The following is a 27334-nucleotide window of genomic DNA, read 5'->3' on the forward strand; positions in this document are numbered from 1 at the left end:
TCCTCACCGAGTCCACCTAGGTTAGAGGTGCACAAAATACCCGGTTCCGGACCCGATCTGGAACCAGAAATAGCCGGTCAAAACCCGACCCTACCATACTCGAAACCCGGAAAAAACCCGGTAGAACCGGTAAAATACCCGACTATACAGAAACCGGTTCCTACCCGAATCCGGTTTTGACTTTTGTTGACCATACCCGAAATCGATTCCTACCCGGTTCCTGAAAATACCCGGCGCACCTACAGACTTTCGTCACACATTGTTTACGCCAAAGAGTTTTGCTATTATGATGTCACGACTGTCAACTGGCAGCCGACGATATAATTTTCAGATCAACACCCAAATCAAACTCTGACTTTAAAACAACATAACCAGATCAAAATAAGACAGCTAAGCTCTCTTAATTTGAGGATTGCGACGTCTAACATAACACACAAGAAAGTTGCATTTGAAAAAATAAATAAATTATCTTCTTCCTATTAATTAACACCTTATCCGAATCGTATTAATTAACTTCTTTCATTTTCTCCCCCCACAAATAATCTACCAGTTGCAGGTGTTCTTCAATGGCGAACACAATCACAATTAAACTATAATAATAATAATAATAATAATAATAATATCAATTCTCAATCACTTCAATGGCTATCGCATCTCAATCACACGTCAACACCTACTTCTCCGCCTCATCCTTTCCAATCCTCACATCCAAACACCACCAATTCCTCAACCCTAATTTCACTCCAAACTTATTATTACTATCAACAGAATGTATTATTAACAAGCATACACTCTATCGTACGGATTGTACTCATCGTGTTATTAGAAGCCGGAAGACGAGAACCGTGACGTCAGCGGCGTTAGGAGGTCTGCTCGGTGGAATATTTAAAGGTGGAACAGATACCGGTGAGGCGACTCGACAGCAATACGCGGCTACGGTTCAGCTTATTAATTCGCTTGAGGCGGAGCTGAGTTCAGTTTCGGATTCGGTTTTGAGAGAACGGACGGATGGATTGAAGTTACGAGCGAGGCAAGCGCAGCAGGCGTTGGACTCTTTGTTGCAGGTAAGCAGTTAGTTGGTTAGTTAGTTAGTTAGTTATGAGTTTTTCGGTTATGAAGTTATGGCTTAACTGAACAATTGGTTAATTGTTGGACTCTGTGTTGCCTGTAAGCAGTTAGTTAGTTAGTTAGTTACGACTTACGAGTGTTTTTGGTTATTCGGTTATGGATTAACTGAACAATTGGTTAATTGTTTGTTCGGTTCATTATTGGATTCTCTGTTGCCTGTAAGCAGTTAGTTAGTTAGTTACGAGTGTTTTTGGTTATTCGGTTATGGCTTAACTGAACAATAGCTTAATTGTTTGTTTGGTTATTTCAGTTATTGCTTAACTGAACAATCGGTTAATTGTTGGACTCTCTGTTGCCTGTAAGCAGTTAGTTGTCAGTTACGAGTGTTTTCAGTTATTCGGTTATGGCTTAACTGAACAATCGGTTAATTGTTTGTTCAGTTCATTGTTGGACTCTCTGTTGCCTGTAAGCAGTTAGTTAGTTGGTTAGTTAATTACGAGTGTTTTCTGTTGTTCGGTTATGGCTTAAATGAACAATAGCTTAATTGTTTGTTCGGTTATTTCGGTTATGGTTCGGTTAATTAGGTTATTTGCTTACCCTAGCTCTAGGAGTGTGCTTGGCTCGGTTATTAGCCTAAGTCCTCAACCGAAACTGAAACTGAAATTGAAGTTATTGGTTAATCTGGTTTTTTAATCAATTGGTTTTTGTTTATTTGGCTAGTTTGTTGGTTTTCGGTCCGGTTCAGTTAATTTCAGTTAATAACCAAAACCGAACTTGGGCTAAAATTTTGGATTCTCTGTTGCCTGTAAGGAGTTAGTTACAAGTGTTTTCGGTTATGGCTTAACTGAACAATTGGTTAATTGTTTGTTCGGTTATGGTCCGGTTAATTAGATTATTTGCTTACCCTAGCTTTAGGGATGTGGTCAGCTCCCTATTTAGCCTCAACCGAAAATGAAACTGAAGTCATTGGTTAATCTAGTTTTTTAGTCAATCAGTTTCGGTTAACCGGTTCGGTTTATTCAGGTAGTTTGTCGGGTTTTGGTTCAGTTAGCTTCGGTTAATAACCGAAACCGAACTTGGGCTAAGTTTTGCTTAGAAATACATGAAATGGAGGTATAAACAAGAAATTTATGAAATGAAGGTATAAAAGCTAAAAATATATGAAAATATAAATGGTTCGGTTGGGTTTAAAATACGATAACCAATTTTTGGTTTGGTTTTCAGTTCGGTTTTGGTTAACAGTTCGGTTATTGCTCACCCTTATCTAGCTCCATGGCTTACTAATCTGTATAACTTGCAGGAAGCGTTTGCTATAGTGAGAGAAGCTTCAAAAAGAGTTCTAGGTCTTCGTCCGTTTGATGTTCAACTAATAGGTAAATAAATGCTTTAAGTTCATCTATTAAACATGAATTGAGAAATGAAAATTTGAGTTTTATGGGTTTAATTTTTTGATATTGGGAATTTGGAAATTAGGATATGTGTTCTAAAATTAGATTTCTGCAAACCAAACATCACCATCTAAAACTACTTGTTTTTATCCAGTATAAAAGGCTGCTTATGTTTATTATTAAGTGTAATGTGATGTAATGGTAGTAAGTTCACCTTTGGGTGGAGTGAGAATGTTTGATGTTAGCTACATACAAATAGGCTATATCTATTGCTGCAGTAACAATTGTTAATTATGCGAGTGTTAACGATTTCATATTGTTTTTGTGATGATATAGGTGGTATGGTACTTCATAAAGGAGAAATAGCTGAAATGAGGACAGGAGAGGGAAAGACTCTTGTGGCCATTTTACCAGCTTATTTAAATGCATTAACTGGTAAAGGAGTCCACATTGTTACAGTTAATGATTATCTTGCAAGGAGAGATTGTGAATGGGTTGGTCAAGTTGCTCGTTTTCTTGGACTCACGGTTGGCCTAATCCAGCGTATGCCTATTATTTTCTTAAATTCTTGTCGTTTATTGTACGTTAACGCTTGTATTTAGGTAAGTTATTATTGCCCTAACAGATTTATTTGGACAGAAAACATGACAAGTGAAGAAAGGAGGCAGAATTACTTGTGTGATATCACATATGTCACCAATAGTGAGCTTGGTTTTGATTATCTGAGAGACAATCTTGCCATGGAAAGTAATTTTTATGTTTATGCAGAAACAAATCAAATATTTTATATCACCCATTTTTTTTACTTATAGTTTAAAATAATTCTACTTGGTCTACAGAGTGTTGATGAGCTTGTTATAAGGGGTTTCAATTACTGTGTGATCGATGAGGTCGATTCTATTCTTATAGACGAAGCAAGAACTCCTCTTATTATATCAGGACCTGCTGAAAAACCAAGTGAACAATACTATAAAGCTGCTAAATTAGCTGCTGCTTTTGAACGAGATATACATTACACAGTAAGGAAAGATGGTTACAAATACTTTTTTTGTTTTACTGAATTTGACATCAAATCAATCATAATTTAATTGCAGGTTGACGAGAAGCAGAAGAATGTTTTACTTACAGAACAGGGGTATGCAGATGCTGAAGAAATTCTTGAAGTAAAAGATTTATATGATCCTAGAGAACAATGGGCTTCATTTATCTTAAATGCTATAAAAGCTAAGGAGTTTGAAGAAACGTGGATCGACTCACTGGTAGACGATCTACTTTCCTCGGGTGTGATTATGCTATTTCACCGATGGTTTCTCTTGGATCTGGGTTCTTCCACCTACAAAATGAACAGCACCGTAAACTTACCCCTCAGAAAGGGACAGAGGGGTCCTCTTTGGGGTAACCCTCCGGTGTGAGAATAAGTATTTGTGGGAGAAGATAATAATATGTGAGAGTAAGGAATTTAGAGTGTATTGCTTAATAGCTGAATACTCTGTAATTGGATGTTATCCAGTGTGTTATCTGATGATATTGGATGATATTGGATGATATTGGATGATCTTTCCTTGTGGAGTTGATGCTGTATTTATAGTGCTAGGGTTTCCACTGATTGGGCTCAGACCCAATTAGGGTTTTGTTGGCCTCCTCCAATTGCTCTGCGCCACGTGTCCTTGGGGACACCTGGTGCTTTTTCATTGGTTGTAATCACGTGGTAGCCCATGAATTATGCTGAGTTGTCCACCTTTCATTGGCAGTTGTCAACATCAGCATATTCTTATTCCTTAAAAAGATACCTTCTGGAAGGTTGTCTGACGTGCACAATCAAGGTTGCCCTAATCCTGATTTGGATAAGGACGAGGTTGATTATGTGCATGTGTGATATGCGCCAATCCTGAGGATGCGCGAGGTCTTCTCTTTATTCTCACGCGCAGATGTTTCATGCGCAGATGTGATATGCACGAGCATGTGATATGCGCCGCGCGCTGATGCGCCACGCGCATATGTGATATGCGTGAGCATATGTGATGCGTGAGCATAGGTGATGCCTGGGCATATGATGCCTGAGCATGTGTGGTGCCTGGGCATATGATGCCTGAGCATGTGATGCATGAGCATATGTGATATGCATGAGCATATGTGATATGCGCCATGCGCATAGGTTTTGGCTTTGTGCCTTCGTAATGTCTTGATTTCAAGCCTCTTGTCTATATCTTGTGGGTTGACCCGCCTTGCTCGGTGTTGAGGCGGGTACATACCTCTTCAGAGTTATTTCTTAGAGACGTGAATTATATTATTCGTGGAAAAGAGGTTCTCATAGTGGATGAGTTTAGTGGTCGAGTTATGCAGGTAATTTAATAACTTTACAATTCTTTGGTTGTTTTTCTAATATACATATAATAATTCTTGTTACTACTAGTTAAATATTATATATATACTTGTTACACCAAACAAATTATATTTTCCATTTATAGTTATATATTAGTTTTGGACAAAAGTGGCAATTGGCAGCTAATTTTGTAATTAACCTTCTTGGTTTTTTGTTGCCATCATTTGCAATTTTCATGGGATATCTAATATGGAATAAATGTAAGTTTAATGAAAATTTAAAATCTGGTTGCTTTTATCACAGGGTAGGCGTTGGAGTGATGGGCTTCATCAAGCAGTGGAAGCTAAAGAAAGATTGCCCATTCAAAATGAGACTGTAACGCTGGCCTCAATCAGTTACCAAAACTTCTTTCTTCAGGTTCTGTTAATCGGCTTATCATTAAAGGGTTGAGAATTTATTATTAGACGGATCATTGGTTATGTAACGGATTAAAATTGGTTCAGGTTAAGAGAAGAAAAATCTTAAAAGTTCATGCAGATAAACCAAGAATAGTATTGTGTATTAAATAGGGTCTTCATATATTGAGAGAATAATACTACATTTGAATGACTTCTAGATATGATAATTACGTCTAGTCTAATACATACATTCAATATCCGTAAAATGTTATAGAATAGCAAAGTACTTTTCAAAAACTTTGGTAACAGTTTTTTACGTCCCAAGCTTGTTTAGGCTAATATGGTAATTATGTTATTAGTTTACCAAATACGGGCAAAAAGAACTTTTGATAAAACTGACTTTAATTACCAGGTTAGGACATAAAAAAGTATAACTACCACATTGAACCATTTATGAAGAGTACGTTGCTTGGGATTTACCTTAAATATCAATACCAGGACAACATCATTATCAGAATCTTTAATGATTTATGTAGCTGTAATGCTGCGTTCGTATGCGTTAAAATACACTTCGGGTGCTTTTGAAATTTGAACCATTCTTTGTAGAAATATTTAATTTGACTGGCTTAAGAACCACTTAAGTTAATGTGTTGAAATTACCGCCTCTATATGAACTTACCTTTGTAACTTTTACAGTTTCCAAAACTTTGTGGCATGACTGGCACAACTGCAACCGAGAGTTCAGAATTTGAGAGTATTTACAAACTCAAAGTTACAATTGTCCCAACAAACAAGCCTATGATAAGAAAGGTGCATTAATTTGTAATATTCCACATGTTCTCTTTGGTTTTTGTTAATATAAATAACTAATAAAGAAATAATATGGCCAAACACAGGATGAGTCAGATGTGGTGTTTCGAGCAACCAATGGAAAATGGCAGGCGGTTGTTGTAGAAATTTCTAGAATGAACAAAACGGGCCGGCCCGTGCTTGTTGGCACAACTAGCGTTGAGCAGAGTGATTTATTATCAACACAACTTCGCGAAGCTGGAATCACTCATGAGGTTATACTTCCTTTTTTTTTCCATATATATATTTTCCCCAACGACTGAGCACAAAGATTAGGGAAAATTGCACAAAAGCTAATGAACTTTGGTTTAATTTCTTTTTTGGCAACACACTTTATTTGCACTCACAAAACAGTTCTCTTAAAAAGTTTCATTTATGATAATCTTCTACTAAGGTAAGCGGTTTTTAAAGTGCCATGTCAGGAGAAAAAGTCAACATGATCAAAGCTACTGATAGATTAGCGTTTTGGATTACCTTAAATCAATTTTCTTAAAAAAGTTTGATTTTTTATCAAACGTTTTGAAAGTTGATGGTTACAGCAAAACACAGACTTAATTATTCATTATGAAGGTTTTAAAATAACCTCAGTTTGCCATCAAAATAACCTCAGTTTTTTCCTTCACAAGTAGTTTCACTCACATTCTGACTTAAATTATTCATTATGAAGGTTTTAAATGCAAAACCAGAAAATGTGGAGCGAGAAGCTGAGATTGTGGCACAAAGTGGTCGGCTAGGGGCAGTCACTATTGCTACTAATATGGCTGGTCGAGGAACAGATATCATTCTTGGTGGTAATGCAGAATTTATGGCTAGGTTGAAGTTACGAGAGTTGCTCATGCCAAGGTATTATTATTGCATATTATGTTTGTTTGTTATCATGTTTCTATTCATTATGTATCAGCACTTAAAATCATATTAATGCTGCAGTGTTGTTAAGTCAACTGAGGGAGTTTTTGTTTCCGTGAAGAAAGCTCCCCCAAAGAAGACATGGAAGGTTTGTCTACGCCTCTTTGTAGGGGTTGGTTTTGGGTTCAGACCGAATCAAAACTGAAGTTTCGGTTTTAGAAAACTGGCATTTCGGTTTTCTAATTTAAGAAACCGCTTGGTTTCGATTTTACATACAGCTTTTTGGCTTGAGATGTTTGGGCTGGAAAAAAAATGATCCAAATTTATGCAAAAGAATAAATATGGGCCTGAAACTTTCGATCAAAACTATTTGTTAACCATTTATTCAGGTTATTTTTTAGTCGGTTTTTACAGTTTCAGCTGGGTTAATTGGCTTTTTGCTTATCCCTACCTTTTTGTATAAATACCGTGGAAGAGGCAATTTCAATATGTTTATATTTAAAAGATTTGTATTATCATTGTAACAACACTGCCTTTTATAATCATAGTTAACAATTGTATATATATTTGCGGGTCAACCCAGTCCGATCCGTCTCAGTTTGGATCTACCAATAGTTCATGTCATCTCTTACATGTTCATGTTTTGCAGGTGAGTGAAAGCTTGTTCCCATGTGCACTATCTGAAAAAACCAGCAAGGTTGTTGAGGAAGCTGTACAGTCAGCTGCCAGCTCATGGGGTCGAAGAGCTTTACCTGAGCTGGATGCCGAAGAGCGACTCTCTTATGCTTGTGAAAAGGTGACACCTGTTTAAACAGATGATGAAAATATATTATAGATGACTTGATAAAGTTTATTGCAAATTTCGTAAAACAACTAATGTTGTGTAGTATTTTGTAGGGTCCCACGCAAGATGAAGTAATTGCTAAATTGCGCCAATCATTTTTAGAGATCGCAAAAGAATATAAAGCCTACACAGAGGAAGAAAAAAAGAAGGTTGTAGCTGCTGGAGAACTTCATGTTGTTGGTACAGAACGCCATGAGTCACGACGAATTGACAATCAGGTGAAGTTTTTATCTTTTAATGTGATTTAGCATTATACACGCAGAGTCGATCACTCAAGAACCTTAAATATGTTGAAAGATTGAGAACCAGTATAAACGACATAAAAGGCACACATATGGCTAAAAACAACACAGTGCCATTTTTGTAAGTTGTGCCATATTAATAGAAACGCCATTGTGTTTTTGCTATATTTGTGCATTTTATGCGTTTTATGGTGCATTTAGTATTTGTTCTCACCATATTAAGGTTCTCACGTGATAATTTACATATATGTATCTAGCTATGCTATGCTATGCAACATAGCATAGTGTAGCATAGTTCTTGGTTTTATTTACATACATATGCACTTACATGTGTGAATAATATTTGTACTTCCAAATGTATACAGCTGCGCGGGCGAAGTGGGAGGCAAGGGGATCCCGGAAGTATCCGTTTCTTTCTCAGTCTTGAAGATAACATCTTTAGAATATTTGGTGGTGATCGGATTCAGGTTTAAACTCTGTCTTATATTTTTGTTTCTAATTATATATCATTTAGATCTTAGTGAACATTAAAACTGTTAGGGCATGATGAGAGCTTTTAGAGTTGAGGATCTACCGATTGAATCAAAAATGTTGACAAAAGCACTCGATGAAGCCCAAAGAAAAGTGGAAAATTACTTTTTTGACATCCGAAAACAGTTATTTGAATATGATGAGGTTTGAACAGTCAAAGAGACCGTGTTTATACAGAGAGAAGAAGAGCTTTAGAATCTGAAGATCTCCAGTCTCTAATTATTGAGTATGCTGAACTCACAATGGATGACATATTAGAGGTTTTTAATATATTGCTACTTTTGATTTTTATTTATTTATTTATTTATTTTGGAATTTTAACAGGCAAATATTGGTCCTGATACTCCTAAAGAAAACTGGGATTTTGAAAAGCTTATTGCCAAACTCCAGCAGTAAGTTCATATTTCAATATCTGTTAATTATTTTTACCTCTTTATGTAAAATTACTAATTATAATAACTTATTTGACTGCAGGTACTGCTATCTGTTGACTGATTTGACTCCAGATTTACTTGCGACCAATTCTTCGACTTATGAAGAGCTGAGGAATTATCTTCGTCTTCGTGGACGTGAAGCATATTTACAGAAAAGGGTAATTATTACTCTTGCATATGCGGGTGCAAACGAGCCGAGCTGCTCGCGAGCTACTTGAGATCGGCTCGTGAAAAAACTCGATCGAGCCGGGCTTAAACGAGCCCGAGCCCCAGCTCGAGCCTAAAAGTGAGCTCGTTTAATAAGCCAGCCCGAGCTTTACTTATCGAGCTTGAGCCGATTCGCGAGCCTAAACGAGCCTTTCATTAATATAAAATTTTACAATATGTATTTATATATCTTTAATAATTATTAATTAATCTATACAATGTTATGAAAAATAACTAAATAGTATATAGTATGTTATATACAAAATTATAATTGGAAAAAAACTATATGATAATAATTATAAATATATAAAAATTAATTAAGAAATAGTAAACGAGCCAAGCCTGAGCCGAGCTTAAGCTTTAGAAATAGAGATTTAAACGAGCTCTGTGAAAGTTAAACGACTCGGGCTCGGCTCGTTTGCACCCCTACTTGATTATAAAAAAGAAAGTCAGTAGGTTGACTTTATGAATTACATTATCATTTACTTAAGTAAGCTATACTATTTATAGGATATTGTGGATAGAGAAGCACCGGGATTAATGAAAGAAGCGGAAAGATTCTTAATATTGAGCAACATAGATCGGTTATGGAAAGAACACTTGCAAGCACTTAAATTTGTTCAACAAGCTGTAGGCTTACGTGGATATGCACAACGGGACCCGCTTATCGAGTACAAACTTGAAGGATACAATCTTTTTATTGAAATGATGGCACAAATAAGAAGAAATGTTATATACTCTATATACCAGGTTCGGTATCACTTCTTCCATATATAATTATATTTGTTTGATATTATAAAAGGAAAATGTTATTTTTGCTGATTTTTCAAAAGCTGCTGATGTGGCATCTTTATTTCTAGTGTTAATTTACATGTAAAATAAGTTAAAAATGAGATTGGTTGCTAAAACCAGTAATAAGTTATAAGTAAATTTTATATTTTGCATTGGATGATTGTTATCTGATATATCTATTCTTATCTCAGTTTAAACCCGTGATGGTGAAAGATCCTGCTAAAACCCGCAAAGATGGTTCAAACGGGTCGGTTCCCCCACCATCATCTGTCAGCTCTGAGGCCAAAGTATGACGTGGAATTTGCAAATATTATTTTTGAGTCTTCAAAGGCGAAACCATAATGTGTATCATATATCTTTGAGTTCATCAACTTCCAAAGATGATTTCATAGAGCTCATGTTATGAAACTAAAGTTACAGAGCTAGTATATTACTCTCTTACAATCTTATTTAATTAATTGTAGAATACGTGGTGATGATTAAATATAGATGTTGATTCGGTTGAGGGCGTGCGTGTGTCGGTTTGAGAGCCTTAAACCGACCAATGCGCAGTCGGAGTTAAAATATTGTTGATTCATTTGAGGTTACATAGTCACGCATTATCAAATCTAGTGTTAAGTGGTGATGGATATTAATATATAGCATATGTATAAAGGTGAATACTAATTTTCTTTTTGTACTTTGTTAACGATTTTTTATAAACTTTTGTTTTATAAGATAAAAATATTTTAAGAATTAATTGTCTTACGACAAACGCATAAATGTAGTAATTCGTAAAGGTTAGCCTAATAGCAAAAATAACCGACAAACAGGGATGGTTTGGCTAAGCCATTTTCTAAAAACATAATTTTATGGTTCGGTTTTTGTAATAGGCTCATGTTAACTAATTCACATTTAAGACACTTCTTGATTCTTATGGTTAACTAGAGGTGCACAAACCGGGTATTCTTATGAACTCGAACAGGACATGGTTAACAAAAGTCGAAACTGGGCGAGGATAGGAACCGATTACGGATATAGTCGGGTATTTGAGCGGTTCCATTGGGTTTTTTTCGGGTTTTGATCGGGTATTGGCAGAACCGGTTCCGGGGGAAACCCAAAGCCTAGTCCGTACCCGCGGGTCGGGTCGGGTCAGGTCTGGTTCCGGTTGTTTTGTGCACCTTATGGTTAACTAATAGAGTGGTTTCACCCTCCCTTAAGTACACATTCATCACTGTCTATAATTAACAAAATGTTAGGACATTAACGCTTTTCAAGATCGGTCCTTCTCGTGTTTATTTGGTCGTTAGAGTCATTTATGTTTGTTGGTCTGTTAGTGTCCGCTCACTTCAGTTTACAATAGACACGAACACGAATTTTTATTCATATCCGTAATTTCTCCTCCTGTCCGTATGATCCCACCGGTGTTCCGATCACTTTCTCTATCATCATCCATTTCCATCATCCAAACGCAAGTATCCGTTCAGACGGAGAGAAATCGAGGAATTGAAGCCCTAACTCTGCAAACGATGATCTCAATCCTCCCTAATTCGAGCCCTAATAAGTTCAGTTTGGTGATACATGAACCAGTTGACTCCGACTCTAATTATTATTTCATCTCTCTCTTTCAATTAGCCCCAAAATCAGGCGAGCTAGGGTTTTCACGAAACTAATCGTCAACGGAGAAGAGAGTGGAAAGTGATAACGAGTACGATTCTTCATCCGAACGAGCTTAAAGCTGGTTTACATCCTCTCAAGGTAGTATTATTTATGCATATGCTTACCTTCAGTTGTTGATTTGGTGTCTGTCTGCTATAGGATCTTTGAATATAGCTATAGTTTGAAGTTTAAACATTAATTAATCAATTAGGTCATTTGCAATCGGAAGCTGTTAGTACTCAATTAGTCAGTCAGTTGGTTTATTTATTCATTAGGTTTGCAGGTTTCTCAGTTGAGCATCTTATTATAGTAAGAAGAGTAACTTAACTGTCATATCTCTATATATTGTTTGATGTAGGGATGTGTATGATTCAGTTAGTTTATTAGCTTAAACCGGATTAACTTATCGGTTCAGTTTATTTGATTAGTTTGTCAGTTTTCGGTTTGGTTAATACTTAATAACCAAAATCAAACTTAGGCGAAAGTTTTTGCTTAGAAGTACATGAATTGGATGCACATTATATACATGAAATGAAGGTGAACAAATCACAGCATATAATAAAAAAACATATTTGCTGTCAAACACGCTGTGATATGAAATATAAACTCTGCTTATGATCTGTAATGTAATCCGTTAATTGATAATTCATTAATCTGTTATATTATTATGAGTATATGTATTTCGGTTTTTGGTGTTTTTGTTATTTGACATTCCATCAATCTATTTTGTTGTATTCAGGGCAGCTCTAGATCTTAAAAGTCGAGTTTTCCTTGTTGAATTTGAGAAGTTCCGCTCTGAAAATAATCAATCAAGCTACCGGTTCGACGGATTCAAATACGGATCGTAATTAAGCAGGTAAGCTTATTCGGAGCCCTAATTAGCTGATTCTAATCGTTCTGAGTTAACTCGTAAACTATTATTATTATTATTATTGTTATAATTCCGGTTCGATTCATTGTTATTAAGCTTGATTCAGAACCCTAACTCGTCCAATTGTTGAATTATTATCAGTTTGTTGAATAACTCAAGCTATCGTATCAACTGATTCAAATACGGATCGTAATTAATCAGGTGAGCTTATTTGGAGCCCTAATTAGTTGATTCTAATCGTTATGAGTTGATTCGTAAGCTGTTATTATTAATGTTATAGTTCTGGTTAGATTCGTGCATAATAAGTTTGTCTGCACTGCGATTTGGAACCTTAATTAGTTGATTATAATCGTTCTGAGTTGATTTGTAAGCTGTTATTGTTAATGTTTTAGTTCTGGTTCGATTCGAGCATAATAAGTTTGTTTGCACTGCGATCTGGAACCCTAGTTAGTTGTTTTTAATTGTTACGAGTTGATTCGTAATCTGTTATCATTAATGTTATAGTTCTGGTTAGATTTGTGCATAATAAGTTTGTTTGCACTGCGATCTGGAACCCTAGTTAGTTGTTTTTAATTGTTACGAGTTGATTCGTAATCTGTTATCATTAATGTTATAGTTCTGGTTAGATTCGTGCATAATAAGTTTGTTTGCCCTGCGATTATGAACCCTAGGATGTTCAATTAGATCATGATGTGTTGCTAGTTCACGAGAACCCTAATTTTGCACTATGATTGTTACTGGAAGCAGGATTTGCTAGATGTTATAGTTTTGTTCGTTAATCGTTTGTATGTTAATATTTGAAAATTGTTGTTCACGAGTAGCTTGTTGATTTTTTCTTCTTAATTCTAGATCTGCGGAATCAAGCTGAAGTAAGAACGATGGAGATGGGACGACGACGTTTAGATGATGTAAGCATCTGCTGGTACCTTTAATCATATCAAATTCTTCTTTACGTCTCATTATTTTGATATAGGTTTAGGGTTTGCTTATGATTTCTGTTTATCTCCTAACATCAACAGACTGGAATTTGTTTAATCGTCTTTTAGATCATGCATTCAATGTTATATGTTCGTCAATGATCACTTATAGTTGGATATTATCCTCTTTGCTTTTTGCCCCTAATTTCAGTTTGTATATGTGTGTTCTGTTGTGTATATACAATTATGCTGAATAGATCTAAAATTTGTGTGATAGGATCATATGAGTGGGAATAGGAGTTTCGGTAGACACTGGCGAATATTGGTAGCCTGTTGGCGAATGTTGGTAGCCCAATGGCGAATGTTGATAGCCCGTTGGCGAATGTTGGTAGCCCACTGGCGAATGTTGGTAGCCCAATGGCGAATGTTGGTAGCCCGCTGGCGAATGTTGATAGCCTGGTTGACAACTTGTTTAGAGCAAAACCAAACTGCAACTCAAACAGTAACAAATTTTTCACAAAGGTAAACTAAGCTATATCCTACAACTAGTGTCTTTTTATCAGCTTATCATAATTTATATTCACTTTAATATTTTTATATGTAGAATATTTCCATGGACCTTCAAGACTCTCCTGTCATAAAACCAGACCGTGAGGCAAATAAACGTTTTAGATCTCCAAGGAAAGTAGTAGAATCCGAGAGCTCTGAATCTGAAGATGATTCACCTATTAAAGGTACCCTTATGTTTTTATGTAGTTTGTTATTAAAATATCGTCTTCTTCAGGCATAAGTGTAAAACTTAATACTGAAGAAAAAACATTAAGTTCAGTTTCGTTGAACAGGATGGGAAGAAAAAAAGCATAAGTGTAAAACTTTTATACATGTAGAAGCAACTATTGAGTATATATGTCGTCACGAAGGTCCAGGGGTAAGGGGCAATACTGGTATTTCTTACAGGATGGGATGAAATTTCAAAGCTGCTTGACAGTGTCAAAACCACTTGGTAAGATGTTCAATATTTGTCATGTTCATTTGTCACCATTAGTGGTGGTAGATTCATCGGGTTGGGTAACAGGTCAAACTGGTAAAATCTAATGTCTAGCTAGGTTGACCCTGAACACTTTTGCTTTAACTTTCTATTTTATGTACATTATTTACTATTTCTAATAAAGTAAGATTATAAATATGCTTATGTTTATATATACTTATGCTTATATATTCTTATGCTTATGTATTTTTATGCTTATGCTTATGTTTATATATGCTTATGCTTATATATTTTTATGCTTATGCTTATGTTTATATTTGCTTATGCTTATGCTTATGCTTATGCTTATGCTTATGCTTATGCTTATGCTTATGCTTATGCTTATGCTTATGCTTATGTTTATAAATGCTTATGATTATATATTTTTATGCTTATGCTTATGTTTATATATGCTTATGCCAATATAATCTTATGCTTAAACTTATGTTTATATATGCTTATGATTATATATTCTTATGTTAATGTTTATATATGCTTATGCTTATATATTTTTATGCTTATGCTTATGTTTATATATGCTTATGCTTATGTTTATATATGCTTATGCTTATAGATTCTTATCCTTATGCTTATATATTCTTATGCTTGTGCTTATGTTTATATATGCTTATGCTTATATTTTCTTATGCTTATGCTTATATATTTTTATGCTTATGCTTATGCTTATGTTTATATATGCTTATACTTATGTTTATATATGCTTATGTTTATGTTTATATATGCTTTTGCTTATGTTTATATGCTTATGTTTATATATGCTTATGCTTATGATTATGTTTATATATGCTTATGCTTATATATTCTTATGCTTATACTTATGTTTATATATGCTTATGTTTATGTTTATATATGCTTATGCTTATATATTCTTGTGCTTATGTTTATGTTTATATATTCTTATGCTTATGCTTATATTTATATATGCTTATGTTTATATATTCTTATGCTTATGCTTATGTTTATATATGCTTATGCTTATATATTCTTATGCTTATGTTTATATATGCTTATGCTTATTTATTCTTATGCTTATGTTACTATGTTTATATATGTTTATGCTTATGTTTATGTTTATATATGCTTATGCTTATGTTTATATATGCTTATGCTTATTTATTCTTATGCTTATGTTACTATGTTTTTATATGTTTATGCTTATGTTTATATATGCTTATGCTTATGTTACTATGTTTATATATGTTTTTGCTTATGTTTATATATGCTTATGCTTATGCTTATGTATTATTATGCTTATGCTTATGCTTATGCTTATGCTTATATAAGCATAAGCATATATATAATTATAAGCATAAACATAATCTTATGCTTATATAAGCATAAGCATAAGCATAAATATAATCTTATGCTTATGCTTATGTATTAATATACTTATATAAGCATAAGCATAAGCATAAGCATAAGCATAATCTTATGCTTATATAAGCATAAGCATAAAAATAAGCATATATCTAATCTTAATACTTATGTTTATATATGCTTATGTATTATTATGCTTATGCTTCTTTTACATATTCTCGGCCCGTTAGCGTATATATTCTTATGTTTATGCTTATATATAAGCATAAGCATAAGATTATATATATGCTTATGTTTATATATGCCTATGCTTATATATTCTTATGCTTATGCTTATGTTTATATATGCTTATGCTTATATATTCTTATGCTTATGCTTATGCTTATGTTTATATATGCTTATGCTTATATATTCTTATGCTTATGCTTATGTTTATATATGCTTATGCTTATATATTCTTATGCTTATGCTTATGTTTATATATGCTTATGCTTATATATTCTTATGCTTATGTTTATATATGCTTATGCTTATATATTCTTATGCTTATGCTTATGTTTATATATGCTTGCTTATATATTCTTATGCTTATGTTTATATATGCTTATGCTTATATATGCTTATGCTTATGTTTATATATGCTTATGCTTATATATTCTTATGCTTATGCTTATGTTTATATATGCTTATGCTTATATATTCTTATACTTATGCTTATATATTCTTATTCTTATGCTTATGCTTATGCTTATGTTTATATATGCTTATGCTTATGCTTATGCTTATATATTCTTATGCTTATGCTTATGTTTATGTATGCTTATGCTTATATATTCTTATGCTTATGCTTATGTTTATATATGCTTATGCTTATATATTCTTATGCTTATGCTTATGTTTATATATGCTTATGCTTATATATTCTTATACTTATGCTTATATATTCTTATTCTTATGCTTATGCTTATGCTTATGTTTATATATGCTTATGCTTATGCTTATGCTTATATATTCTTATGCTTATGCTTATGTTTATGTATGCTTATGCTTATATATTCTTATGCTTATGCTTATATATGCTTATATATTCTTATGCTTATGCTTATGTTTATGTATGCTTATGCTTATATATTCTTTTGCTTATGCTTATGTTTATATATTTTTTTGCTTATGCTTATGATTATGTTTATATATGCTTATGCTTATATATTTTTATGCTTATGCTTATGTTTATATATGCTTATGCTTATGTTTATATATGCTTATGCTTATGTTTATGCTCATATATATTCTTATGCTTATGCTTATATATTCTTATGCTTATGCTTATATATTTTTAATGTTTATGCTTATGCTTATGTTTATATATTCTTATGCTTATGCTTAGCTTATGTTTATATATGCTTATGCTTATATATTTTTATGCTTATTCTTATGTTTATATATGTCTATGCTTATGTTTATATATGTTTATGCTTATGTTTATATATTTTTATGCTTATGCTTATGTTTATATATGCTTATGCTTATATATTTTTATGCTTATGCTTATGTTTATATATTCTTATGCTTATATATTTTTATGCTTATGCTTATGCTTATGTTTATATCAAGTCGCATGAAATGGGATTGCCCGAACCGTCCTCTTGGAAGCCAGCCACATCCTCGACCCAAAGCTCGCTTGGTTACCACTGGTGAGGATTCAGATCCGATCGCCACTCCTGCCTACACGTTTAGTGAAGAGGACTACTGTCGTCTCCAGCGTATTCTAGACTCTCAAACGTCTACCCTTACTCCACATGCCAATGCGACCGATTCTGGTGCGTTTCTTAGTCTTGCTTCATCTTGGATTATTAATTCTGGAGCTACTCATCACTTGACTGGAACCGGGTATTCTTTCCAAAGCTCCCCACCAGCCAGTTGATGTTTATTTCTGCCCTGTACTTGGGGTTTGGAGTTGGATCCATTAACGATTCGTCCAACTTAAGCCTCTCCTCTATTCTCTTTGTTCCTAAATTTCATGATAGCCTTTGTTCTGTAAGCAAACTTACTAAACAAAACATTTGCTCCGCTAAATTTTACATACTCACTGTATATTTCAAAAACTAGGAACGAACTGTCTGATTGGCATAGGTTTTGAATCAGGAGGCCTCTACCGTTTGACCTTCCCGTCACGTCTTACAACGAATGCTTGTGATTCAAGAGTCAAGGACGACCACTGTCGGTTAGGTCATCCCTCTACAACGGTTCTGAGGCAAACAAGACCAGATTTACCACTTTCGTCTTTTAATTTTCATTGTGAGTCGTGTCAACTTGGTAAACACACCAGGCGTCCCTACCCTCTAGAGTGTCTAATCGAGTTAGTTTTTGTTTTGAACTTTTGCATTCAGATGTATGGGGTCCTTGGCATACAAAATCTACGTTGGGTTACCTTTATTGATGACTATGCTCGTGCTACTTGGGTTTATTTGTTGAAATCTCGTAGTGAGGTGTTTTCAACCTTTTGTGAATTTAATGCTTATGTTCAAAACCAGTTTAACACCACGATTAAAACTTTACAATCTGATAATGCCAAAAAATATTTTTCCACCGACTTTTCTTCATACTTAAATACCCACAACATCTTCATACTTAAAAGCGTATACATCCCAACAAAATGGTGTGTCCGAAAGCAAACATTGTCACCTATTGGATGTCGCTCGCACAATTATGTTCCAATCCAGTGTTCCTTATCGCTTCATGTCGTTCTCACTGCCACATATCTGATTAACCGCATGCCCAAACCCGTCCTTCATGGTAAAACACCGTTTTCTATACTAATTTTCAACGGCACTCCATTTCCTCTCACACCTAGAGTTTTTGGTTGTGTGGCCTATGTTCATGATCATCGTTCGAGAGTCACTAAACTTGATCTCCGAGCTATTCGTTGTGTCTTTCTTGGTTACTCACGGGTTCAAAAGGGGTATCGGTGCTATAGCCCAACCCTTCACCGATACTTTACTTGTACTGATGCCACCTTTCATGAGTCATCCTTACTTTCTCGAGTGTTTCATAAGCATATATAAGATTATATATTCTTAAGCATAAGTGTATATAAACATAAGCATAAACATATATATAAGCATTATGCTTATGCTTATATATAAGCATAAACATATATAATCTTATATATGCTTATAAGGTAAGAATAAGCATATATATAATCTTATGTTTATATATGTTTATGCTTAAACATATAATTATAAGCGTGCTTATGATATATCTGTTTATTATTCTTATATCGATCCGAGCTTGAGTAGCTCGCGAGCAGCCCAGCTCGTTTGCACCCCTACATATGTATTCTTTTTACCTTTTAGCTCTCATAGTGGCAGGTGGGCATATTTTATGGTGATATTTTTCTGCAAAAATGTTTTGGGCATGACATCCATTGACTGAAAGGCGAAAGACAAATGCTGAGAAATAAGGTAATATTATTATGAGTGTATATAAAGTATGTTAGTCTCATTATACGAATAGAAGTATCATAACTTTAGTATGGATTAATGTTTTTCAGGTTCCTGTAACTGGTCTGGTCTGAAAACACCATTCCGTGATGAATTGGTTTAACATGTCGCGGAAGAAGTTTTGCAGTTCGCAAAGGTGATTATGAAACCCTGGCGGGTCGGTTAAATGCTCAAAATGGTCTGGGTCAATACGGGAACAAATTGAGTTTAAGTTAAAACCGGCTGGTCGGTCGAATGCTCAAAACAGGCTGGTCAATACAGGAACAAAATGAATTTAGGGTAAAACGGGACGCTTAAAAAAGTAACAATTTGTTTCGGGTCAATACGGGTTCTGACTTTTGGTCTCTGGTTGAAATGAGTCATTTTGGAAAATGTATCAAAATAGGTTCACCTGCTATATTCTTTTTAAAGTTAACAAGTTCTATAATAATGGCCCGTTTTGACCTGTTGTCTTGTTTGAGTAGACCCAAGTTGACCCTGTTGTTTAATATGAGTTGACCCAAATGAGCCCATATACAAATTTGTTTGTCCAAATCAACCCATTCTTTGAAGAATGGGCCATGATTGCCACCTATATAATTATATAAAATGACGTAGGAGATTTTATGAAACCACTTGACCCGTTACCATTTTAGCTCACCCATATGTAAATAATCGGCTTGATTAGGCCTGCAAGCCAACTCGAGCTCGATAGGTGAAGCTTGGTCTAGTTTATTAAGCTTATGGCAGGCTGATCTCGAGGACGGTTGTTTGCACCTAATTGTAATTGTTTTATTATTTTGAAATTGTATTTTAGCCACAACATGCTTACGGTTTGGAGAAACTAGCAACCGAGGAATTGTGCAAGCATTACACGAAAGATTTTGGAATCGAGTGCCGAATTGGACGGTTTCATAACATTTATGGACCGTTTGGCACATGGAAAAGTAAGCTTGAAACAAGATTAATTGATAACATTTATAAAACAAAGGACATTTTGGGAATACTGAATTTTTATTATTGCATGCGGGAGAAAGCAACGGCTGCTTTTTGTTGTAAAGCCCTTATTGCGACTGATAAGTTTAAAATGTGGGAGACGGGTTGCAAACCTGATAACATGTGTAGGAAATGAACGTGGGTGATTCGGGTCACTCAATACTAAAGGACCGGATACGAAGCAGTGATGGAAAGCTCAATTTTCTTGGATTTACCAAGTTTTTGCACGGTTTATCTGTTCGCGGTGTTAACACAAGGCAACATCAATAACACATGTTATAAATGGTCAACGATTGAGTTGACTTTAATTTGTATTTGTACTATTATTGTTTGGATGCTAGTGATGTCTATATATAACTGGTTTAAATAAGTTAGAAATCAAATCATTTTTCATAAATGAATAAAAAATAGTATATAGACACATGCATGGGCATTAATCAATGAAACAAAACATTACTTATTGGTTTAGAGAGTTTTCTATCTACTTTATCTTTGCAAATTAGAAGATACGTGGTGGTACCGTGAAACTTGAAAAAAAGTGCTGACTTAAAGACGTCACGTGTGCAGTATGGGTGCTTACATATTTCACTCTCAAGAACATGTGTTGTATGAAATGTGGTGTGTTGTGGTGAAGCTAGATGATTGGTTTATAATAGAGTTATATTATATGTTAAATATTGTTTAGAATTATCATAATATTTGTAAATCTTATCTCAAAATTGGAGATATACTTTGTAATTATTATACATCAACTAAATAGAGAAAAAAAAAGAAGAGGTATGTCAACCGTACATAGTTACATTTGTATATGTTTTTTAAGCCTTATCTTATTAATGTGACTGTATTTTGTTAGGTAATTTCTACGGTTTGGGTGAAGACGTCGGTTTATACTGCAAGTATGAAGACAAGACACTGTTTGGGCTGCAAGAATGAAGACGTGGGTTTAGATATTGCATATTATTTTCATTTTTAGACATTTATATTTTGGCACTATGAATTTTTGTATATGAAACTTGTGTACATGTTTTCATTTTTACGTGTGTGTTTATATATATAAATATATATATATGTTGGGTTTTAATGAAAAAAACAAAGTATCGTCGTAGTTCATTCTTGGTAGTTCATTGTGAACAAAATAATTTAGAGGGGTAGAATAGTCATTCTACACAGTCATTCAGATGTTCAACCAAACAACACTTATGGGTTCTGGGGTCAGAGACTCTTAATCATTCAGACTCTTAATTATTTAGACCTTTTAGTCATTCAATACTTACCAAACAGCCCCTTACATGTGTGAACAAATAATGACATTAATAAATATTAAATACACTTTTATATGTATGAATGAATAACCACATTAGAATCAACATACATAACACCCAAATACACATCTTTCTCAAAGATTGAGAACATAAAACCAACTATCTTGGAGACGAGGACGACTCGTTTTCGCCCGTTTTCATAACCGAACACAAAACCTGCCTCGAAATATACGTCTCAAGTTCCTTAGAAACCTCAGTCAACTTGAGATCAAAGTTACTCTTGTACATTTGTTTTGGTGATGGAGAAACAGATAACCGTCTTCTAGGACTCGAAAGCCTGCGTGTTACAAGTGGAGTAACACCAACACCATTGTTGTTGTTATCTATGTTTGATGTCGTTAATGATGGCCCGATTTTTGTCTCGAGTGGTAGTGGTTTGATTGTATCATTGATTTCATTAACTGTTTGTTGTCTCATGAACCTTTCGCGGGATTTATCAGCAGCTAACTGAGCCTTTTCGCGGCTCATTTTTATAAGTTTCCATGGATTTATGCTAGCACGAAAACCTTTTCCCTCGGCCTTTTTAGCTGATTGTGGTTCTTTATCGATCCGAACCGAAAGCACTTGTTGGCTCTGAAAATATCATTGACATCCGGTTATTACTGTTGTGATTTGTGTCTCACATGCAAAACGAGGACGATTATCACTAAATAGTATGCAAGTTTTACTGATGTTGACTTCTTCAATTGTGTGAACTTGACGTGCCACATCATCAGTTTTACACAATGGTCAAAATCCCTTAAAAGAAGTTTGATAGATCCAAGTTTTAATTTTGATTTTACATGAAATTTTTTTATTTTTATCTTTTCGAAAAATTGGCCTGTAAGGTTATGCATGCTAATGTAAAAACAAATAAAAAACATTTTTAAAACAGTGCAGGTTAAAGCAAATAAAAAAAAAAATGTGATGAACTGATAAAAATAATAAAAATATAAAGTTTTTGTCTTAATACTTCATACCTCTGGGCTTCTGTCTCTACATATTCTGAATCTTGTTTTTTCAGGGGAATCCAACTCTACGCTCTCGTCTGACGAAAAATCTGAATCATCTTCGTCTGACATTTCTTGTACCAACAACTCATTTTCATCTTTCATTGCCATTATGTAATCATAAGTTCTCATTCCCTAAAATATCATCCATCATATTTGATTATTAATTGTTGGAAGTGTAAAACAATTACTCATAGGGCAATGCTTAGTATTGTATATTGTGTAGTTTTCTAGTTTTTGGGTATAATGTAGCTGATCCTTAAACAATAGATCATCTAATTATCAACATAAGCACAGCTCATAACTTATTCTAGTTATTCCTAGGGATGTAAACAAGCCAAGCCGCTCATTAGCTAATTGAAATCAACTAGCCAAAAGCTCGAATCGAAACAAGCTTAAACGAGCTTGAGCTCGGGCTTCACCTATCGAGTTCAATCCGGCTAGTGAGCCTATTATCTATATCATTTTTATATAAGATATTAAATATATATTTGCAAAATTATTATTATTATTATTATTATTATTATTATTATTATTATTATGTAAAAAATAACAATAAAAATAACTAAATAATTAGAAATTTATATAAAAATAATTTAAATGTATCTAGATTAAATAATATAAAATAAACGAGTCGAGCCCGAGCTTAAAAGGCTACTCACGAGCCAAGCTTGAGCTTTACAAACAGGACACGAAACGAGCCAAGCTCAAGCTCGAGCTCTAGTAAATTAAACGAGCTCAAGCCTAGTAAAACTCCACCTCAACGCAGCTTGTTTGCACCCCAAAATTTATTCCATGTCACATGATCACTTTCCACACACCCCTTAGATCTGAAGGCATATACCACAACTAATAGTATACATACCTTGCGGATGAGAACAACATGAAAGAAGAAAAGTTGTCCTAAAGCCGCTGAACCATAAGCCGTCAGTAAAACTAGCAAAACCTATTACATGCGTATCACATATCACAATCAAGCAGTGATAAACAGAATTCTCATAAATATTATTTATATTTTATGCTTTTTGGCCAAGAAACTAAGAAAGACTTACACATATAGCTGCAAGAATTCCTCTTGGAAAATGAAAATGGAGTCTTGTTGTAAGATCCCTGTTTAATCCATGTGCATCTGTAAAGCACCTAACAAAAATGGCAATTGCAGTCCCTCCTTCCATAATAAGCTGGTTGTAAAAGTTGACCAGTCAACACAATAATTAGTCACCAAAAAAACAGAAATAGTAAAAGTAGCAAATTACTAACCATTAATAACACAGAGATTAGGAGAAGAATGAAGGTCCTATAGTTCTTTTTCCCAACACAATTATTTAACCACTGAAACCAGAAACCGTTGCCGCGGTATGTTAGACACACAGGATTTTGAAATGAAGAAAATTAAAATATATATATGCCAAAATTTACTTGCCCTGCAGTGGTGATCAAACCCTTCCACACACCGATTGCAAGTCCTGCAGTGCTTACTATGCTTTTTAACCTGTGAAAACAAACATATTTGGGTCAGTTTTGGGTCAAACCCGTGAACACATTTAGCTAAATGGGTCGTGTTCGGTCGACCTGTAAGGTATCAAATTGGCCAGTGTAACCCGTTTAATATATACTTATTTATTAAGATGTGTCATTTGTAATTACATCAACTAATCAGACAGTTTATGTCTGAGTTTAGAAGAAAGAAAAAATAGCATTAATTTTATAGTTTAAAGTTAATTGTTTTATATACATTTGTATTGTTTGTAAATTGTAATTACTACTATGCAAAAAAAAAATTAAATAGAATTTCAGGTAATACGGGTTGTGTTCTTGTCAACCCGCGAAAACTCGTGTCGTCACTGTCATGCACTGACACGATTTTCTGGTTCATGTTGTGTTTGGGTTTCGTGTCAGATTTGACCTGCCAACCAACGAACACAACCCATTTAACAATCCTACTTAAGACTTGGAAATTTGGCAAGAGGTTAACCTGAGAATCGCAAAGGAGGCAAAATGAAATGTCATCCTGAAAAGGGCCAGGTGAAACCGAGTCATCCTTGACTACAAGTGGAAATGGAAGCAGAGGTTCCATTTGAGCTGTGGTACTCAAAGGATCAAGGTACTTTCGCCTTATAAACTTCCTAAGTATCTTGCGTTCAATCTTTGTGAAAAACCTCATAATAATGTGACCCAAAAGAAAACCATAATTAATCTGATTTGACATGTTTTTAGACTTCTTCTTCCTTTTGGAGTATGTTTTATCAGTTGGATCAATTGCAGTGCACCTTACAAACAGAAACATAACTGCTAGGGCCTGAAACTCAAAAACAACGTTTTAGTGATCATACTTGGAAGACAAACAATCACATCTCTTAGAAGTTAGAATCATGGTGATTAATAGGGGTGTGCAGCATGAAACCAAAAAAAAAAGAACTGAAACAAAAACAGACGGTTTGTTTTTATGTTTTTGTAAAACTAAACGTACAGCTCGGTTTTAGTTTTGCATGTAAAAATGACAGAATCGAACTTATAAATTTGCTTTTTTTTAATAATTTATAAGAATTTAATAAATATGTATAAAGCCCAAATTTATTAGTACCCTAACCAAAAAAATCTAAATAGAATGATTTTCAAAAATTCAAAAACTGAAGTTTTGGTTTTATGTTCGGTTTTAGCTAGGGGTGTAAACGAACCAAGCCAAGCCCACTAGGCTTGAGCTCGGCTCGTTTTGACTTACGAGAGCCCGAGCTCAGCTCGTTTCCAGCTATTTTTTTAAAGCTTCAGCTCGGCTCAAGAGTTGTTTTTCAAGCTCAGGCCCGGCTCGTATACACATTTATAATTATTGTTATATACTTTCAACAAAACCTTAAAAGATCCTATGCTTGGCTCAAGCTCATGTAGCACCTTAAACAAGCCAAAGCTCAGCTCAAGCTCGGCTGTGCAGTGTGAAATTCATACATAGAAGTCCAAAACAGGTAAAAGTAAACTTAAAAACACACAATGCTCATTAAGACTCAACGACCCTAAACGAGCTTCCCATACAAGCCTCGAGCTCGAGCTCGAACTCGATATCTAAACGAGCTTATTTTTCAGCTCGGCTCAAGTTCGAAAAAGCTCTGCTTGATTTGATCATTTTATTGATCCGAGCTCAAGTAGCTCACGAGCACCATAGTTTTAGCCAAAACCGACCCAATCCAAACCACGCACACCACATAACACAACCAATTAACCATCAATACTCATATCGTAAAGCTCTGCTCAAGCTCGGCTGTTCAGCGTGAAATTAATACATAGAAGTCTAAAACAGGTAAAAGTAAACTTAAAAATACACAATGCTCATTAAGGCTCAACGACCCTAAACAAGCTTCCCATACAAGGCTCAACTACTCAAGCTCGGGCTCGATAACTAAAAGAAGCTCAAAAAAGCTCGGCTTGATTCTAGTCTTTATCGATCCGAGCTCATGTGCAGCTCGGCTCGTTTGCCCAAAACCGACCTAAACCTAACCATCCACAGGTGCACACCACATAACACAATCAATTACCCATGAATACTCATACCGTAAACGAGAACACCGAGTTAACAACAATCACCGCAGTTCTCGAGCCAACAAACAACCCTACGAAGCTATAAAAAGCCGCAACCAGAAAACCGTAGATCGACATTCCAACCACCTGTAAACACAATCAGCTTAATCTCTTAAATTAACATTAACATTAACATTAACATTAACATTAACATTAATATTAATATTAATATCAAAACACTACCTGTAGAGGATGAAGCGGACGTTGCCAGCCATGGCGCCTCATGATTTCGTGAAATTAAACCTTAAAATGTGTTGAATTTGAGCTGAAGAACTGTAATTAACGGTTAATTGAACGAGATCGTGGAAGCAGATCGAGAGAGTATTATTATTATTATTGTATAAACCCTAATTGAGTTCAACGGTTGAATTTGTGAATTTGAATTTTGAGTGAGGGTGAATTGGAATATTGGATTACATGTTTATATGTGGTGCATATAGGCACCCTCTACTTTTTAACTTTTTTTAAATTATTTTCAAAAGTTAAGAGACGGATTGGAATAATATTATTACCAATAGGATAGTGGTCCGTGTAACACAGGACGGAAAATAATAAATTTATTAGGTAAATTTAACATTCAAACTTATAATTTGTAACCTTGAAATTACTAATTTATAAGTTAAAAACCGAACAGTTTATAATCAAAAGATTCGGGATTTGATAAACTAAACAGTTTTTAATAATAATAATAATAAAAGGAGTAAATGACTAAATGTTTCTAACCCTATGTTCCTGTATCATCATTCTATTCTATTCTATTCAATAGTTACATTATTATTGAATAATAGTACAATTTATCTATGTAATCATATTTTGTTGTATAAAGTTTAAAAAGGTTAGAAGACCCCTTGTTTTTGGCTATACGTAATAGGGCAATAAAAGGTGTTTTTTTGGCTGATTTCGACACTAACACCGCCCTCAGTGATTTTTGGGCGATGAGTGGTGGGGGGAGGGGGGCATACCTTTGTCGTCGTTATATGTTTGAAAATAATAATAAAAAATTAAAAAGGGGACGAAAAATGGCTTGAACACCACTACACCCTGAAATAAAAATCGCCACTCTGATAATGTGGCGTCACGTGTCGAAAATCCTTTAATTTTGTAATCCTCCACTACACATAGTCAGGGGTAAAATCGTAAATGTTTGTTTCAAAGGTTCACTTTCTATAATTCCCCCAAAAGACTATAATAATAAAGTGAATTTTGTAAGTTCGTTGCATCTTCTTCTTCTTGATCACATTCATCTGCAACCAAATCAAAC

The 27334-nt window shown here is 34.4% G+C and overlaps 1 protein-coding gene and 1 pseudogene across 1 annotated transcript; one reads left to right on the forward strand and one right to left on the reverse strand.

Moving 5' to 3' along the window:
• The first annotated feature begins 535 nt into the window (after nt 1–535).
• LOC143611557 (protein translocase subunit SECA1, chloroplastic-like) lies at nt 536–10552 on the forward strand (annotated as a pseudogene).
• A 10968-nt stretch (nt 10553–21520) lies between these two features.
• Nucleotides 21521–26566, reverse strand: LOC143611542 (protein S-acyltransferase 18-like). Its single transcript, XM_077085742.1, has 9 exons — nt 26257–26566; nt 26047–26160; nt 24479–24802; nt 23927–23995; nt 23764–23835; nt 23556–23684; nt 23369–23449; nt 22474–22638; nt 21521–22087 (listed from the first exon to the last, which is right to left on the reverse strand). The coding sequence occupies exons 1-9, from the start codon at nt 26296–26298 to the stop codon at nt 21614–21616; spliced, it is 1470 nt and encodes a 489-aa protein (XP_076941857.1). The 5' UTR covers nt 26299–26566; the 3' UTR covers nt 21521–21613.
• Between the last annotated feature and the right edge of the window lie 768 nt (nt 26567–27334).

Source organism: Bidens hawaiensis, unplaced genomic scaffold, assembly GCF_021521415.1.
Source record: "Bidens hawaiensis isolate Kalapana, Puna unplaced genomic scaffold, B.hawaiensis_p1.1 tig00031487_1, whole genome shotgun sequence".
NCBI lineage: Eukaryota > Viridiplantae > Streptophyta > Magnoliopsida > Asterales > Asteraceae > Bidens > Bidens hawaiensis.